Genomic DNA, 19,685 nt, shown 5'->3' with positions numbered 1-19,685 from the left:
TGGCTTTTCTTTTTTTTTTTTATTTTTTTTTGAGTTTTTTTTTTTTTTTTTTTTTTTGCTATAGGGTGCATATGTTCACCAGAAAGAGAGAGAGAGACAGAGAGATAGAAAGCGAGAAATCGCCCCCCAGGGGGGATGGCCACGCCGCAATCCCATCTCCTCCATTCTCCTCTCAGGATCCTGGGCACGCACACACATGCGCCTGGTGTGAGTTTAAGCCACTGGGTTCGGGACTTGAACTGCAGTTGACCATGTGGAACTTCAGCGACACAGCTGTTACGCCAGCTGCTGGTCCCAATATGTGGTTTGGTTCCTACAACCTTTCCAGGTGCTTCCTGAGACTCCTTCTTGTCGGATAAGCCCAGCGTCTCTGCTGGATGGCTCTTCAGCCCAGTAGTCTACAATTCCCGAGTCGCAGTGGTTTTAGGAAGGCTGCCAGGGCTCGATTGGGCTTGGCATTTCCCCTCCTTCCAGCAACTCCCTGCTCTTATTTAGTTTTAAATTAAATAAAAATTGGAGCACATGGATTTGAATTAAAACAAGAGGACTGATCTTTGTAATATGCACCACATCAATAAGGATGTTAATTTGTGCGAAGCACATCTCCTCCTTTAATTTAAACCACAGAGCACTGCTTCTTTGGTTTCGTGGGAACTGCGCGCCGGGGAGGGCCTGTTCACTCCTGGCATTAACTAGGGCTGTGCTCAAGAGCAACAGAATTGTTGCAGAGGAGCTTAGCATTCCTCTTAAGCCCTTTGTGCTGGGTGTCACAGATACACCAGAGCAGTTACAGCCTCTTGGCCTTGAATTTAAAGAAGGTCTTAAACATGTCTCAGGGTAAACCTCCTCAACGGTATCTGAACTACCAAGAACAGAATTTGTATTATTACAAACTCCTCAAGGGAGAAAAAGGCAGACAGAAAGGAACGGCTCCTAGCCTTGGACCTATTGGATCATTTTCGAGTCCCAAGGTTTCCTTCGTACAGACTATTAGTTTGCATGGGGGTGGTCATGCTAGGTACAAATCCAACCTGGGTCCTGACAGTCACTTGATTCAATCTAATTGGCCCTAGAGGCAAAGGGTAGATGAAGGGAAGAGGGTGCCAGAGGCAGTAGGGTCATCCTTGATGAATGTGAACTTTACAGTAAAACATTACTGAACCTGAACCACCTTCCCGGTTCTAGAGCTCTTATTTCAACGTTCATTCGAGTCCATTCCACTACCAGAAGATGAGTAAAAAGCAGCTGGATACCTTCTTAAACCTTCACTTCTAGGTGCATCTAGATTTGAGGTCCTGTCTGGTTTAAGTTTTGTGATCCCTGATGTCTGCATATTTTGGGGACTTCTGTAAGAACAAGTAATACAAAATATCTTTTGCAAACTTTCATATGCTCAATAGAACAAACTGCTAGGACCCTTCCCAGGATCTTGGAAGGGATCATAAAAAAAGGGAACCTGACACTTGAATTCATTAATTCATGGCGAATCCACCTCGGCTTAGAAAGCTCCTCCTCTACCTTGTGTCCAAGGGGTTCAGTGCAGAGCTCACGTCTACAGTTGACAGAGGCTTGCACATGTGTTTCGGGTTGTTGTGAACTAGATGGGGGTCAGGTTTGCATAATGAACATGTTTGACATGCTGGGGTTGGCCTGGGTTAGGAATTACATGGTTTTGATTTAACTTTTGTTCTCATGTCCTTGAAGGTAAATCTGAAATAGTGGCATGTATTATAGATGAGGAGATTCTAAAATTCAAAAAGCAAGAGGCTTTTAATTGGTTATGAGAGTGTGAACAAGATATCCAACCTCAAGATATGTCATTTTCCCCAAACTTTTTAAAAACAAGTCTGCTAAAAAGACCAATATTGGGATTTGGGGGAAGATGGCAGAGTAGTAAGAGCTAGGAATATGTCTCCCCACCTAGACAACAATTGCACTGATAGAATCTGTCTGATGCAATTAGATGGAAACTATGAAGTCTATTGAAGACTTCCAACTTTTAGAGGAAGATTTGGACAGTGAATTGTGATTGACTTTGCTCAATTTCAGCTCCTCACAAAGTAGCAGCTATTCATCCCCACACCCCTTAGTGCTGTGGTAGGCAGCTGTGCATGTGTTCCTGGATCAGCTTACAAATATCTTGCTGAAAACAGGGTGGGATAAAAGGACCCAGTCCTACAAATATAAGGAATCTGTATTCTGATTATTGATTGATATTCTTATCACAGAGGTGCAAAGAGGCTAGCACCCACTGTTTTGCATTTTTATAAGCCCCTTCCCCTCTGATATAATTTCCATAAGATTTAAAGGACTAGTGCCCTCCTCCTTTTTTTAATCTATGCCACCTTTTTTTCTCTTTTCCCCATTTGGGAGCTAGACATTCAAGACTAGGACATTAAACAAATAACTTCATAGGGTACAATAGGTGGCATAGTAGTTAAGGTGCTGGACTCCCACCTGCTCAACCGTGGTTTGAGTCCTAAACCTGGTGACTTGGAAATAATTCAAAGTGCATGTGTATGCATGCCCAAAAGCCTGAGAGGACACTAGAGGAGAAGGGATTACAGTATGGTCATTCTCCTGGGGGTTGATGTCTCACTTTCCTTCTCTCTCTGTTTCTTTCTGGTGAGCACATGCACCCTGTCGCAAAGCCTAAAACAAAACAAACAAAATAACTACATATATAAATTTGAAAGTGATTGCCCAGGAAAATTCACGTCTCAAAAAAGACATGAGAAGACCTTAAGTTTGCACTTCAGCTGATACCCAGCAAAGAACAGCCTATGACAAACAAAATAATAAAAACAACAATAAAAATAAAACTAAAACACAAACTCTGAGCAAGAGGGAGAAACTGCTTTCTCAGTTTCTAACACAATATCAGATTTAAATGTCCTGTTTTCATCAACAAAGATATTACAAGATATACAAATAAACAGAAAAATATGGTAATTCAAAGGAAAAACATAAGTAAATAAATAAATACTGTCTCTGAAAAGACTTGATGACAGGGAACCAGCAGTTAGCGTAATGGCTATGTCGCTGGACTCCCACGTAGTCGACCGCGGTTCGTGTCCCGGACCCGGTGGCTTAAAACTCACGCCAGGCGCGTGTGCGTGCATGCCCAAGATCCCGAGAGGACAATGGAGGAGAAGGGATTGCGGCGTGACCATCCCCCCTGGGGGTGATTTCTCGCTTTCTGTCTCTATGTCTCTCTCTGTCTGTCTGGCGAGCGCACGCGCCCTACAGTGAAAATCTCTCCAAAAAAAAAAAAAAAAAGACTTGATGACAGATACACTAGACAAAGACCTTAAAATAATCATCTTAAATATGTCCAAAGAACTAAGTGAAGATGTGGGAAAAGTCAATAAAATGATGCATGAACAAAATGGAAATATCAATAAAGAGATAATAAAAAATTAAATCAAAAGATAATTCTGGAGTTGAAAATTACAACTGACGTGAAAAATTCACTAGAGGAATGAAATACAGATTTGAGTAGACAGAAGAAAGAATCGATGAATTTTTAGAATAATGGGTATTGATAATTTTGAGGAACAGAAAGATAAAGATTGAACTTAAGTGAACACAGCCTAAGTTGTCATTAAGGAAAATAACCTAGTATTATGATAGTGCACAAAAAGGGGAAGAGAGAGAAAAGGAAAAAGAATATTTGAAAAAAGAATGTCTTAAAATTTCCAAAATTTGATTAAAGACATGAATATAAACATCCAAGAAGCTCAGTGAACTGCAAGTAAGATGAACTCAAGGAGATGTATGCTGAGACATATATCAATTTTTAAAAAATTATAGGACATATGTGCTTACTAGAGAGAGACAAGGAGAGAGTGAGAAATCACCTTCTGGGGGGATGATCATGTTACAATCTCTTCTTCTTCATTACCCTCTTGGGATTTTAGGTATGTGTGCACAAGTTGCCTGATATTCACATTTTTGAAAGATAAAGACAAAGAGAGACTCTTAAAGGTAGGAAGAGAGAAGTGACTTATCATATACAAGGGATCTCAATAAAACTGTCAAAAGATTTCACATGAGAAACTTTGGAGGCCACAGGCAATGGCCAGATATATCAAAGTGCTAAAAGGATTAAACCTGTCACCAAGAATTTTATGTCTGGCAAAACTGCCCTTCAGTAGGGCATGTAGGAAAGAAATTCAGACATCCCCAAGAAAACAAAAGCTAAAAGAACTGGTAACCATTGAACTTGTCATTCAAGAAATGCTCAAATGAGCCCTACAGGGTGAAATGAAAGAACATTAGACGGGCAACCAGCAGTTAGCGTCATGGCTATGTCACTGGACTCCCACGTGGTCGACCGGAGTTCGCGTCCTGGACCCAGTGGCTTAAACTCACGCTGGGTGCGTGTGCGTGTGTGCCCAAGATCCCGAGAGGAGAATGGAGGAGAAGGGATTGCCGCATGGCCATTCCCCCTGGGGGGTGGTTTCTCGCTTTCTGTCTCTCTGTCTCTCTCTGTCTATCTGGTGAGCACATGCACCCTATAGCAAAAACCTCTCAAAAAAAAAAAAAAACATTAGATGGGAATCTGGAACTATATGAAAATGCAAACACACACACACACACACACACACACACACACACCCAGAGAGCTCTATAAAAGTAAATACATGAATAATTTAAAAAATTATTGTATGGTTTGTCATGCCACTTTTTGTTCTGTATGTGATTTAAGACATGAATACATTTAAGAAATTATTAGCTTAAAAGCTAGTACTACTGTGACCTTGGTTTGTAACCACATTTTGTTTTCTACATAATTTAAGAGTCTAATCATGTAAAATAATTTTTAGTTTGTGTTTTTGGTATTACGATGTATAAAAGGCAATTTCGTGACATCAACAACCAAAAGTGATAGAATGGAGGTATAAAAAGGTAGTTTCTGTATGCTATTAATGTTAAGCTAGTATCAATTCAAATTAGAGGGCTATAACTTTAGAATGTCAATCATTTCCCATAGGGTTCACAAAGAAAATCTCTATAGAATATACAAAAAAGAAAATGAGAAAGGAATTTATACATTTTGTTACAAAAATTAAATACAAAACAAGCCAGTAATTCAGAAATGAGGGACAAAAAACAAGCTTTAATATGATGATTGTGATTTCAAATCCCTAACTTGATCAACCTGAAAAACACTGTGTGTGTGTGTGTGCATCCAAAATGTTGCGTGCTTGAGGGCTGTAAGAAGGTGATCATAGCATTGCCAGACTGTTAAGAGTGTTTCTTTTTCTCTCTCTTAGATGTGATGTACTCTCTATCATGAATTTTAAAAAAGAGAGATACAAATCAATGACCCCAATACAGGTTCTTTGAAAAGATTAGCAAAACTGACAAACTTAGAAGGACTAAGAAACAAAAGATAATAAACTCGAATTTACTAAAATCGTAAATGAAAATGGTAACATTATGACTAATTCCAGAGAAATAATGATAAAAAATACAGTCTTCCTTCAGTATGTGTGGGGAATTGGTTCCAATGTCTTCCATAGATACTAATAATCTATGAATTCTCAGTATTTTCACATAACCTATGCACATCCTCCCATATACCCCAAATCAATTCCAGACTACTTATAATACCCAATATAATGTAAATAATTATGTTAATAGTTATTACATTATATTGTTTAATCTCTGTATTATTTTTATTGCTGTATTATTATTTTTATTATTTTATCATTTTTCTTTATATATACACAAGAGAGAGAGCGAGACAGAGCACCCTCCCATGATGAGCCTGGTTATGCAATCTCTTTCCCCCTATTCCTCCTTCCTATCAAGATCCTGAGCATGTATGTACATATGCCCAGTGTGTTTTCAAGTTGCCAGAGCTGGGACTCAAACTGTAGTTAGTCACATAGAATCTAGCTCCCTTCACACAGTGTTTAACCACTATGCTATGAGGTTAATCCTGTTATTTTATTTTTCTTAAAATATTTTTGACCTGTGACTGGTTGAACCCACTCATGTATGGCTTACTATTCTATGAACAATTTTATGTCAAACATTTGGATAACCTGGACAAAATGTATGAATTCTTAGAAACACAAACTTACTAAGATAAAGCATGAAGAAATATTAATTCTGAATGGCCCTATAACTAGTAAAGACATTGAATAAGTACTTAAAAATTCCCTGACAAGGAATAACTCTTTGATGAGATGGTTTCATGAGTGAATTCCAGCAAACACTTAAAGAAGAATAATACCAATCATTCACAAGCTTTTAAAATTGATTAACGAGAAGTAACATTTCCAAATTCATTTTATGAGACTAACATTATCCTAAAAATTACAGCAAAACTGCCAACCCTTATAAGTACTGGTGCAAAAAACCAGAATACTAGCAAATCAAATTTGGTTGTATATTGAAAAAACTATATACCATTATTAAGTGAGATTTATCACTAGAATGAAAGCATGGTTCAACATACAAAATTAAATCAATGTAATACATCACCTTAACAGAATAAAGGGAAAAAATGATAATCTAAATTGAAATAAGTAAAGCATTCACAAAATTCAAGAACATTTCTTGATAAGAAACATACAATAGGGACCAGCAGTTAGCATAATGGCTATGCCGCTGAACTCCCATGTACTCGACCGCGGTTCGAGTCCTGGACCCGGTGGCTTAAAACTCAAGCTGGGCGTGTGCGTGTGTGCCCAAGATTCCTTGAGGAGAATGGAGGAGAAGGGATTGCAGCATGGCCCTCCCCCTCTGGGGGATGATTTCTCCCTTTTTGTCTCTCTGTCTCTCTCCATCTGTATGGTGAGCGCACGTGCCCTATAGAAAAAGCCTCTCAAAAAAAAAAAAAAAAAAAAGAAACATACAATAAACTAAGAATTAAAGGACACTATTGACCAGATAGTGGTGTGGTGGTTAAGGCAGCTGGAGCCCAAATGGCTGACTACATGGACTGAGTCCTGGACCTGGCAGCTTGAAATGCACACTGGGGGTGTGTGTGCTCAAAATCCCAAAAGAAGGGAGGGACGAGGGATGAGGGAAAAGGGATTGTGGCATGAATGTTCCCCATGGGGAATGCTTTCTCACATTCCTTTTCCCTCTCTGTCTTCAGGTAGTACATGTGCCCTCTAGAAAATTAAAAAAAAAAGAAAAAAGAAAGAAAAAGAAATTATCTTAACATAATAAAATCCACATATGAGAAACCCATAGCAAATATTATACTAAAGACAGAGGCTTTTCTGCTAAAATCAGAACTAGGACAAAGATGTACACCTTTTTAAAAAAGGATTATTTTATTTCATTTATTATCATCATTATTATTTGTTTAATTTGACCAGAGAGAGAGACAGAGAGAGAGAAAAGGAAAGTAGGAAAGCAAGCCTCCAGGTCTGGGACTTGAACCATGGTTGGCCATGTGGAAGTCCAGCACCTTAACCACCATGCCACCTTCCAGTGCCCAAAGATGTCAACTTTAATCATATCTATTCAACATAGTATTGAATTTCTAGCCAGATCAATTATTACTAAAGAAAAATAAAGAATCTAAATTGGAATGGAAAAAGTAAAATAATGTCTTTACATGACTTTATATGTAAAAGCCTTAGATTATACACCCCCACACATACACATACACATACACACCTATTAGAGACAATGAATGAATTAATCAAAATAACATGATACTAGTTAAACAGACAAGTCAGTTGTATTTCTATACACTAACAATGAACAATTTGAAAAGGAAATTATAAAAATAATTTTGTTCATAATAGCAAATTCAATTTGCTATTTCAATTACATATTTGTATTAAAAATGTAAATGTATTATAAAAAAATCTCATTTACAATAAAAAAGAATAAAATACTTAGGAATTAATCAAAAAAGTGAAAGACTTCTACAAAGAAAATTATAAAAATTACTGAAATAAATTAAAGAAGACATGAATAGAAATACATCTTCTTGGGAACCAGCAGTTAGCGTAATGGCTATGTTGCTGGACTCCCACGTAGTCGACCGCGGTTCGTGTCCTGGACCCGGTGGCTTAAAACTCACGCCGGGCGCGTGTGCGTGCGTGCCCAAGATCCCGAGAGGAGAATGGAGGAGAAGGGATTGCGGCGTGACCATCCCCCCTGGGGGGTGATTTCTCGCTTTCTGTCTCTCTGTCTCTCTCTGTCTGTCTGGCGAACGCATGTGCCCTATAGTGAAAAAAAGCCTCTCCAAAAAAAGAAAAAAAAAAAAAGAAATACATCTTATTTTCATGACCTGGAAGACAATATTGTTGAGATGTTAATACTACACTTATCTACCTACAGATTTAATGTAGTTCCTATCCAAGTCTCAATGATGTTTTCTGCAGAAATAATAAAATAAATGATCAATCTCATATATAGAATCTCGACAGATTTCCAATAACATAACGGTCTTGAAAAAGAACAGAGCTGTAGAACTCACACTTCCATATTTCAAAATTTACCACAAAGCTATAGTAAACAAAGCAATTAGTACTGACATAAGGTAGACATACTGTCTTATGGATAGAATAGAAAGTCCAAAAATAAACCTTCACATATTTGGCCAGATAATTTTTGACAATGATATAAATACCATTCAATGGGGGAAAGGACAGTCTTTTCAACTAATGGTTTTAGGAAAATGGATATCTATAGGCAAAAGAATGAATTTGAACACTTATTTAACACCATATACAAAAATTTACTCAAAATAGATCAAAAACTTAAACACAAGGTGTAAAACTATAAAAGTCTCAAAAGAAAATGTAGGGCAAAAAGTTCACAACACTGGGTTTGGTAGTGATTTCTTGGATATGACACCAAAGATGCAAGAAACAAAAGAAAAAAAGAAACTTAACTTAAAGAAATTTTTAAAAATGTGCACCAAAAGACAATATAAAGAGTACAAAAGGGAACTCATGGAATGAAATAAAATATTTACAAGTGATATATATTATAAGGAATTGATATTTGGAAAATATAGAAAAACACCTAAAATTCAATAACAAGAGAAAAGACTTGATTGAAAAATGAATACAATGAGCCATGTGGTGGTGTGGTGGTTGAGGCATCTGGATCCTACATGGCCAACTACAAGGTCTGAATTCCAGACTCAGTGGCTTGAGAAACACTCTGGGAACATCTATGTGCATATGTGCATGTCCCATACACTGAAGAAAGAATAGAGAAGGGATTGAGGCATGATCAGCCTCCATTGGAAGATCCTTACTTGCTTTCTTCTTTCTTCAAGTCTGTTTGTCTTTGGCAAGTGCATGTGCACTCTAGCAAATTAAATGAAAGAAGGAAAGAAGAAAAGAAAAGAAAAGAAAAGAAAAGAAAAGAAAAGAAAAGAAAAGAAAAGAAAAGAAAAGAAAGAAAAGAAAGAAAGAAAGAAAGAAAGGCTTGAACAGAGGTTGTACAAATGACCAACAAGCCAATGAAAAGCCATTCATAACTGATGATTAAGGAAATGCAAATCAAAACAACAATGATATATCAATTCATATATCATGATGATATATGATCGATCATTTATCATCATGATATGTTAATAATCTATTATATCAATTAGCATCTATGATATCAATTCATATATCATTGTTGTTTTGATTCGTATTTCCTTATCAAGATGGCTACTATCGGGAACCAGCAGTTAGTGTAATGGCTATGTCGCTGGACTCCCATGTAGTCGACTGCAGTTCGCGTCCTGGACCCGGTAGCTTAAAACTCATGCCGGGCGCGTGTGCGTGTGTGCCCAAAATCCCGAGAGGAGAATGGAGGAGAAGGGATTGCGGTGTGATCCTCTCCCCTAGGGGGTGATTTCTCGCTTTCTGTCTCTAATGTGTCTCTCTGTCTGTCTGGCGAGTGCACGCTCCCTATAGCAAAAATCTCTCTCAAAAAAAACAAAACTCAGAATGGGGGAATAAAAAAAAAAAAGATGGCTACTATCAAAAATTAAATTCAGAAAATATTAAGTGTTAGTAAAGATATAGAAAGATCAAAACACCATGTACTGTTGGTGAGAAAGCTAAATGGTTTAACCACTATGGAAAACAGCATGGCAATTTCTCAAAACATTAAAAGTAGAATTACTATATGACCTAGCAATTCCATTTCTGGATGTATATTGAAATGAACTGATAGCAAGACCTCGAGGAGATATTTGTATATCCATGTTCATAGCAGCCTTACTCACAAAGTTACACAGAATCAATCTATTGCCCATCAACAGATAAGCAAAATGTGGCATATACATACAAAAAATATAATTCAGTCTTATAAACGAAGGCAGTTTTGTAATATGCTACAACATGGATGACTCTTGTGTACTTCGTGCTATGTGAAATAAGTCAATTACAGAAAGACAAATATTGTATCATTTCACTTACATAAGGCACCTAGAATAGTCAAAATCAGAAACAAAAAGTAGAGTGGTGGTTGCCAGGGAAGAGGAGAGGAGAGATGGAGAGTTATTGTTAAGTGAGTATAGAATTTCAGTTTTACAAGATGAAAAGTTACAGAGAAGGATGGTAGTGATGGCTATATAACATTATAAATGTATTCAATAAAACTAAAATTTACACTTAAATTGGCCAAGATTGGGTCTGGAAGGTGAAACAGGTAAAAGGTGACTCCATGTGAGGCTGACACATATGGGAAAGTTCTGAATTTCCTGAGACCTTCCTGAGTACGTTGGGTACATGCAAACCTGCGATCTGGGGCTGGCTGAGGGCTGGGGTGGATTGTGGCATCAAGACCCTGTAGAAGGTGCTGGGTTTCTCCCTCACTTTCTTATGAAATAAATAAAAACTTTAGAGGAAGAAAATGAACAATGCTTATCTTACTTGGTCTAGTTTTGAGTTTCAAAACAGTGTCAATGAAAGGTCTTAGGATGATGTAAGTGACTTTTGAGTTGTAGCATCTATGATTCCATTACAAAACTATGTAACATTGTAATTCACTTGAAAGCACACAGCTTTTTCGTGGAAAATCCAATATTCTTTCCACCACACCGAGGAGTATTGTCAATATTATTAACTTTTAATAAAAATGACATACACATATTAAGAAGAATATCAATCTCTTGATTGTTCAGATTAATTTTCATATGAAAAGTACACAGAACAAAAATCAAGTTAAATATATAAAAAGAAGCCCCCCCCAGCACAGGATGAATGCAACCCTTGAGTTTAACCTGCTAAACTGCTAACAGTGACTCAGTGCCAGGCAGATGACATGAATGCTCAATGTGGGAGAAAATGCATGGCATTCTCTGGACATCCGTCATAGGTAGGTAGGTGTCCTGAACATTTGGATGACTGTTTTTTTTTTTTTTTTTTTTTTTAAATGGTGAGAACTAGCTGATTGACATTCCTGTGAATTAACCTAATAATTTCAGTCCCGCTATTGTGATGGGGTTATTTTTCTTCTACAGGGTGAGGGTGCCTTAGAACAGGGCCAGGCAGTAAATACTTTAGGTTTGGTGAATCATGTAGTCTCTGTTGCAACTAATCAACGCTGCCACTGTGGTGTAGAAATAGCCACAGACAATACGCAAACAGGTGCAGCTGATTCCCAGGTTATTAACAAGATAGTAGGCACGGGCCAGATTTGGTTCGAGGGCCATAACTGGCTGACCTCCTGCTCTAGAATATCATAAAAAGATCATGAACTTGTGGTCTCCTCACATTCCCTGCCTGTACACACCATACTGCTGACCCCTATCAGTCTCTAGTGCAGCTACCGTCCTACAGCGAAGGAAACGTAGACGGTGATAAGCCTGGAGAATCCATCTAGTCGGGTGGCCATATGGGCAGCCACTTCATGTCCCATCATGATGACCTAAACCCTTACATCCTTCTCAAAGCATTCTGTCAAGTAAGGCAATGCGCAAAATACAAAACTCAGGTTTGGAAAATAAGTTGCTATCCCCCTGAGTAAAACTACGGATAATTTTTTTTTTTTTTTTTTTTTGTGGAGGTTTTTGTATATAGTGCATGCACTCGCCAGAAAGACAGAGAGAGACAGAAAGACAGAAAGTGAGAAATCACCCCCTGGGGGGATGGCCACGCTGCAATCCCTTCTCTTCCATTCTCCTCTCATGATCTTGGGCACACACACACACACACGCACAGTGTGAGTTTAAGCCACTGGGTCCGGGACTCAACCACATGGGATTTCAGCAACACAGTCATCATACCAACTTCTAGTCCCTAAAACTACTGATTTTTTTTTTTTTTTTTGGAGGGGTTTTTGCTATAGGGCGCAGGGGCTCGCCAGCCAGAGAGAGAGAGAGAGACAGAAAGTGAGAAATCACCCCCAGGGGGGATGGCCACACCGCAATCCCTTCTCCTCCATTCTCCTCTCAGGATCTTGGGCATGCACGTACACGCGCCTGGTGTGAGTTTTAAGCCACCAGGTCTGGGACGCGAACCGTGGTCGACTACATGGGAGTCCAGTGACATGGCCATTACGCTAACTGCTGGTCCCACTACTGATGTTTTGATGGAAAAGAAGAAAAAGTACTTTCTAGCTCCTAAGAATGATTTGTAAGAATGCAACCTAATGCTGACCTCCTATTTAGAAGGGATCAAATGCCAACTTTATATTCTGCTTTCCCCTGTGGAGGGCAGGTCATTGCTAAGTTCATTGCTGTTCCCAGGTGCCCTACCAGTCCAACTTCTTGCTCTCCTTATGACTCCTTTCTCACCCTTGCATATCTGGAAACAAGGAAGCCCTGTCAGAGGCTTTCAGAAGGGGGACTTTTAACTTTGGAGCTTCACTGGTCTGTACTTGATTGAACTCTTCATTCTCAAACTGGGAGGTCTTTACTGACTAGACCATACTATTATAGAAACTAACTGGAGGTGAAATAAATCTTTTATTCTTAGTACTTCTTTTAAGAATATAGATTTTGAGGGCTGGCAGGTGACATGAAGGTTAAGGCGTTGGATCCACATGCCCGACTGTGTGGTTTGAATCCTGGACCTAGCAGCTTGAAAATCACAGCAGGCATGTGTGTGTATGCCCAAAATTCCAAGAGGAGCCTAGAGGAGAAGGGACTGTTGGCATGTCTGTCCCCTCTAGGGGATGATTTCTCACTTTCCCTTTTTCAGTCTTTCCGTCTGTCTCTCTAGGAAGTGTATGCACCCTACAAAAAAAATTAAAATTAAAAAAAAAAGGAGGAAGAAAGAATTCAGATTTTGAGATACTTGGTTGTGTGTGTGTTAACATTTGTTTCATAGGATTGATAAATAGTGAGTGGAAAATATCAAATATCAGGAAATGATAGTTTTTCCCACTGTCCCTAGGTACCCCAAATTATATTTGTCTGCACCAACCTGACGGGAATTTTTGATTGTTTGCTTGTTTGTTTATTGAGAAAAAGAAAGAAGCAAGACGGAGAGAAAGGTAATTTTTAATATGTTTTCATGCGATCCTTCTTGCCCCAACTTCTTGGTTAGCCAGGACCATAGGACATGCCACTTTGCCAGGCCTGTTTGGGTTGGGCCAGGAACCTACCCCAGGCCTCCAGTGCAGCCCCAGCCCTCATGCAGTGGTGTCCTCCTGCTTGTGCCACTGCTGCTGGGCCTCTGAGAGTTTGTTTGGTTTTTAATTCTCACATACCCTCAAGTGAATTGTCTCTGAGTGCACAGACACATAAAAGGCATGTACGTCTCCGAACTAGATCTTTCAACGGGGAAGACTAATGATTGGAAGATGGATTGAGTAGAAAGAAACCACAATTCCCAGAGTAGTTCAGGGTCATCAAATTCATTTGTTTCATTTTCTTTTGGAAAGGAGCCTTCGGGTTTGGTTTAAACAATTAGAACATAAGCTTTGTGGGAGCAGAGACCTTGTCAGCTTCATCAACTTGTGCCCAGAACTGCTTTTGGGCATTTGAGGAGCGCTCAGTTAGTACTTGTTTTCTAACTCAAAACTGAGTACCCATAGGTCAGATTTGCTTTTGTATTAACCATGAGAAGTTTCTGGAGATTTCCATGGGAAGGAGCAGGGACTCTAGGAGGAGGAACTTTAGCACTGGATGAGGATGACACCATTTACACACTATGTACCTTGAACATGCAACTTACAAAGTGATCATTTAAATTCCTTGATATGAAAATTGATCTAGGGGCCAGCAGGAGGCAAGGTGGTTAAGGTGCTGCACTTCCACATGGCTGATCACAGTTCAAGTCCTGGACCCGGTGGCGTGAAAATCATGCTAGGCACATGTGTGTACATGTCTAAGGTCTCAGGAGGAGAATGGAGACCGGATGGCAGTGTGGCCATCCACACTGGAGGGTGATTTCTCACTTTTCCTCTCACTATTTGTCTCTCTCCAGCAAGCACATGCACCCTATGGTGAAAACCTAAAGACAAAAATGAAAACCAAAACCCAAAATGAAAATGGATCTGAAATAGGTCAGGGGAAAATCTAATGCCCATTCTAGGTCAGTTTCTGACCAGATATTGGGACTTGAATCTATACCAACAAAACTTCCTGCAATTTAATTTTCCATTTGGAAAGAGAAATCCTAAAGTCCTGAAGTTGCTCCGAACCTATGGCATAACAGCACGGTGCTGAGTACACGGGGCGGTAAAAGGACTCACGTTTCCCCCCAAGTCTCTAAATCTGCTCACGGTTTTCTATGTTCCGTAAAAGAGAACAGCAGCACTGACACACAAGGTTATTCACCTACCTGAAAACATCATCATGTGCTGAAAGTTCCAGGGGATCTTCTGTTTTCGGCCCAGATTCAGGAGGAAGGAGAGGGGATATATGTTACAGGCTCTGGCGATAAAAATAGCAAGCTATAGATAAGCAAAGGGAAACATTGAGGAAAATGCTGCTGCCATGAGTGTGTGAGTCCTTGAGCTTAAATATCACCTCCTTAACCTTCTCTACATTTTCCCCCCCCCCCCAAACAGGAATAAACACGCCACTTCATCTATGTCCAAATTGTTCTCAAATTCATCTTTCAATGTCAATTCCTTTCCAGAAATAATAGAGAACTTGGTCTTTCTTTGCATATAGTCTTGGTTTAAAATGGTTAGCCCACTAGTAGTTCAATCACTGTAAATTTTCTCATCACGTTGGTGTTGCTGAAGACTGACTCTATCCTCAATTCTTCTGCAAAACGTAAGGCAGAGACCATTCCGATGCCGTGGCATTATCTCCTCAAGCAGCTCTTAGAAAGGCTGAACGCACTTCTGCTCATGATTGCTGTCTTACTTCCCATCAGTTTATGTTCCCTGTATCTAGCAAGCTTCACTTACTTTTTGCTTTCAGTGGATTTAATTTTGAGAGGAATTGCCTGTCTAACTGCATAGTACAATTGCCGCTTGAAGAGGCATTTTACTAAAGTCAAAGCTTCACAGTGAAAATCCTCGGAAATACCAGTGGTATTCATCTCTCCTTCTTTGTTGTCTTTGACTCATTGCCTGATAGCCTGTCTATTCTGGTTTGTTCGCGGTGGCTAAAATTATTTGGAAGATGGAACTTCCTTATAAGATCCAGGGTTTGGATGACATGTGAGCGTTCAGCTGAATGCTCAGTGGAGAGGGACGAGTAGGCAAATGCGTGTGCTCACGTGGCAGGATTTATATAAGGGGGTTGGCTTTCTGGGCTAAGATTTGGTGCCTGTGATCTGAGGTGGCATTTGCCCATTTTCCAAGTGAGGGTGACAGCTACTGAGTGTCCTTGGGGATATCCCTTTTTTCTTTCTTTCTTTCTATTTTGAATAGCCAGAGGATGAGTGCACTTGCCAGAAAGAGAGATAGAAAGAGGGAGAAAGCATTTCCCAATGGGCCTGGTGACGCGGCAGACCCTTCTCCTCCAATCCTTTATCCTGTTGGGATTCAGGGCATACATAGACATGTACCAGGTATATTTTTTCAAGCTGCTGGAATCAGGATTCAAGCTGTGGTCAGCTATATGGGATCCAGCTCCTTTAACTAGTAGGCTATGAGGCTGGCCCTTTGGGGACATCCCTAATTACTCAATTTCCTTCCAGAAAGATGATCTGTTCCCGCTAGAAATGCCTCCTGCTCCAGCCCTAAAACTGGAAAAGCCCTCAGTATCAAAAGTGAGGTCTAGGGACCAGCAGTTGGTGTAATGGCTATGTTGCTGGACTCCCATGTGGTCGACAGCGGTTCAAGTCCCAGACCCAGTGGCTTAAACTCACACTGGGAGCATGTGCATGCGTGCCTAAGATCCCTGGAGGAGAAGGGATGGGGGCGTGGCCATCCCCCCACAGGGTGACTTCTTGCTTTCTGTCTCTCTGTCTCTTTCTTTCTGGTGAGTGTGCGCGCCCTACAGCAGAAACCTCCCCCCACCCCCAAAAAAAAGAAAGGAAAAAAAAGTGAAGTCTAGATTTGATCTGTACAAGGAAAGGTTCTATCTCATTAAAATAAACTTACCGTGTACAAAGCTGATGATGCTTAAAGCACATCCATCGTGCTAATTTCTTTTGATCTTAACTCTGTCTATCCTATTTTCAAAGAACTCATTGGGAAAAAGGCTTTGCTATCTTGCAATGAAAACATCTCCAAAGCTTAATAATCCTGGCTGCCTTCTGATATACTCTAATGCAGAATAAATACATCTCTCTCTATAAAGAATGGATACTTTAATGTAAATAATTAATCATTTTAGTTAAATGTATTTTAGATACTTGAAAAATACTGTTCTCCTTAAATTTTGCCTCTGAATTTTCCTTAGTATTTTCCAAACGTCCGATCCTGAACAATAAATATTTAATAAAGGCCCTAATTTCTTAGGATGTTTTTCTTTCCTCACTAGAAATTACATATTTGCTTTGAGCTTGATCCTTGCAGCTAACCCAAGGAAATTACTTTAACAATTTAGCAGAATAATCAGTGAAAGGAGGTAGTTCATTCTCTCCTCTAATCACCCCACATTCTGCATTTCAAAGGATACAAAAGCTCCAAGTATAAAAAGAGCATTAAAGATGTGATTCTGGAAGGTGAACAGCGCCAGGCCCATGTAACAGAAGATGACGTTCTCAGCCAAAAAATTCATAAATTCAAATAACTGAAAATAAAACAGAAACAAAAACCATTAGTTGCGCCTCGGGTTTGAGTCCACGTAATCTCTGGAGACTGTATTTGGTGACTGCATGGTCCTTCTTCATCCGGAAGGCCACCCTTTGGCTTGTGATCCATTTCTGGAGGGGTACAGGGGCTCTACTTTTCCTGTCAGGTCAGTTGACTCTACCCTGGCTCTTTATCCACTGACAGACGCCAGTGTCCCATTCTTCCCTTCGGCAAGGCTGTCAGAGAAACCTGTGGGAAGTATTAACCAGCAAGATGCTTCTATGGAACAATTGCTACTAAGATGACAAAAATAACCATGTTTAAAAAAAAAATGAAGCTAAGTGACTTGCGGAAAGTGTACATTGTCAGGAAATGAGGGAGATAGTTTCGACCCTTATGCACATTACATAGCATATGCACCTGTGTTCCTAGGCCCTGATGAACTCAATTTTTTTTTTTTTTGGAGAGATTTTCGCTATAGGGTGCTCGCCAGACAGAGAGAGACATAGAGACAGAAAGCGAGAAATCACCCCCCAGGGGGGATGGTCACGCCACAATCCCTTCTCCTCCATTCTCCTCTCGGGATCTTGGGCACGCACGCACACGTGCCCGGCATGAGCTTCAAGCCACCGGGTCCGGGACGCGAACTGCGGTCGACCACATGGGAGTCCAGCAACATAAAACAAAAACCATTAGTTGCGCCTCGGGTTTGAGTCCACGTAATCTCTGGAGACTGTATTTGGTGACTGCATGGTCCTTCTTCATCCGGAAGGCCACCCTTTGGCTTGTGATCCATTTCTGGAGGGGTACAGGGGCTCTACTTTTCCTGTCAGGTCAGTTGACTCTACCCTGGCTCTTTATCCACTGACAGACGCCAGTGTCCCATTCTTCCCTTCGGCAAGGCTGTCAGAGAAACCTGTGGGAAGTATTAACCAGCAAGATGCTTCTATGGAACAATTGCTACTAAGATGACAAAAATAACCATGTTTAAAAAAAAAATGAAGCTAAGTGACTTGCGGAAAGTGTACATTGTCAGGAAATGAGGGAGATAGTTTCGACCCTTATGCACATTACATAGCATATGCACCTGTGTTCCTAGGCCCTGATGAACTCAATTTTTTTTTTTTTTGGAGAGATTTTCGCTATAGGGTGCTCGCCAGACAGAGAGAGACATAGAGACAGAAAGCGAGAAATCACCCCCCAGGGGGGATGGTCACGCCACAATCCCTTCTCCTCCATTCTCCTCTCGGGATCTTGGGCACGCACGCACACGTGCCCGGCATGAGCTTCAAGCCACCGGGTCCGGGACGCGAACTGCGGTCGACCACATGGGAGTCCAGCAACATAGCCATTACGCTAACTGCTGGTTCCTGATGAACTCAATTTTTTAAAAAAGGCTTACACTGAAGACCTCCTTCATGTAGACAGGAGGGACAAACTTGGAAAACTTGGAAGCAGAATAAGAATGAATGTTGATTTTAACATTAGGATGATCAGTGTATTTCAAACCCCAGACAATGAGACTCATTAGATTGATTGATGTAGGTATATCTATTAAATGTCTATCATTTCTAGCTGGTAAAAAGAAAATGATTAATCCCAGGTTTCAGTTTGCAGCAGCCAGAACACAATAGATACATCAAATTCACTCCGAAGAATGGAGTAATAACAAGCTATGCTGAGAGATGCTCCTGAGAGTTATTCTTAGACCATTAACGAAACAATTTAAGCTGAACATGAAAAACGTTCTCCAACTTCCCGATGAAAAACAAAAGGAAAATGTGTCCAGAGGCTACAACAGAAGCAGATTTGGAAGAGACTTTATGTTGAATGTTCCAGACTTTTCATTTGGAAGTTTCTGAAACTTCATTCCGAGACCTTCATAAATCACCATGTTAGGTAAACGTCTCTGGAGGCATTTCCCTTGACTTTTTAAGGACTCATTATTTTTTCATGTAATGCATTTACAGCCCCACAAATAATGCCCAATAACTGTTCACTGGCAGCTGACAGAAAGAAAAGCAGGATCTTGTCAGAAACATTATTTAAAAGCCGTAATAGAAAAGAAAGGATTAAAAGAGACAAAGCTCCTTTGGTACAAGATGGTCTTTCTGCAGTGGCAGCCTCATCAATTATCCTGAGCACTCATTTTCCATCCTAGGCCAGCCCGTGTAAACAAACGCTGTCACCCAAATAAGCGTGGAAAGCTTGAAAACATGGGGAAATGCAGGGATGAGGAACATTTTCCCACTTCATTATATTTTTACTTCCTTAAAAAGTGAGGAACCAGCAGTTAGCATAATGGCTATATTGCTGGACTCCCATGTAGTCGACCGTGGTGCAAGTCCCAGACCAGGTGGCTTAAACTCACGCCGGGTACGTGTGTGTGCGTGCGTGCCCAGGATCCCCAGAGGAGAATGGAAGAGAACGGATTGTGGCGTGGCCATCTCCCCTGGGGAGGGGAGGGGTGATTTCTCTCTTTCTGTCTCTCTCTGCCTTTCTGGTGAGCGCATGCACCCTATAGCAAAAACCTCTCCAAAAAAAAAAAAAAAAAAAAAAGGGGTGTTGGGTGAAAAAATTTTACCCCAAAATTTTTTACTCCAACCCTT

At 40.1% G+C, this 19,685-nt stretch overlaps 1 protein-coding gene across 3 annotated transcripts in view; it reads right to left on the bottom strand.

Moving 5' to 3' along the window:
• Window positions 1–19,685, bottom strand: part of SLC9A9 (solute carrier family 9 member A9) — a 720,836-nt gene that overhangs the window by 269,021 nt on the left and 432,130 nt on the right. For all 3 annotated transcript variants that reach the window (XM_027765886.1, XM_014593185.2, XM_006162296.3), the window contains exons 10-11: window positions 16,961–17,074; window positions 14,721–14,832 (exon numbers count right to left, since the gene is read on the bottom strand). In XM_027765886.1, the coding sequence (XP_027621687.1) occupies window positions 14,721–14,832; window positions 16,961–17,074 (226 nt within the window). The remainder of the gene's footprint in view (window positions 1–14,720; window positions 14,833–16,960; window positions 17,075–19,685) is intronic.

Source organism: Tupaia chinensis, unplaced genomic scaffold, assembly GCF_000334495.1.
Source record: "Tupaia chinensis unplaced genomic scaffold, TupChi_1.0 Scaffold139833_1, whole genome shotgun sequence".
Lineage (NCBI taxonomy): Eukaryota > Metazoa > Chordata > Mammalia > Scandentia > Tupaiidae > Tupaia > Tupaia belangeri.
This window is presented reverse-complemented; position numbering and strand designations above follow the sequence as displayed.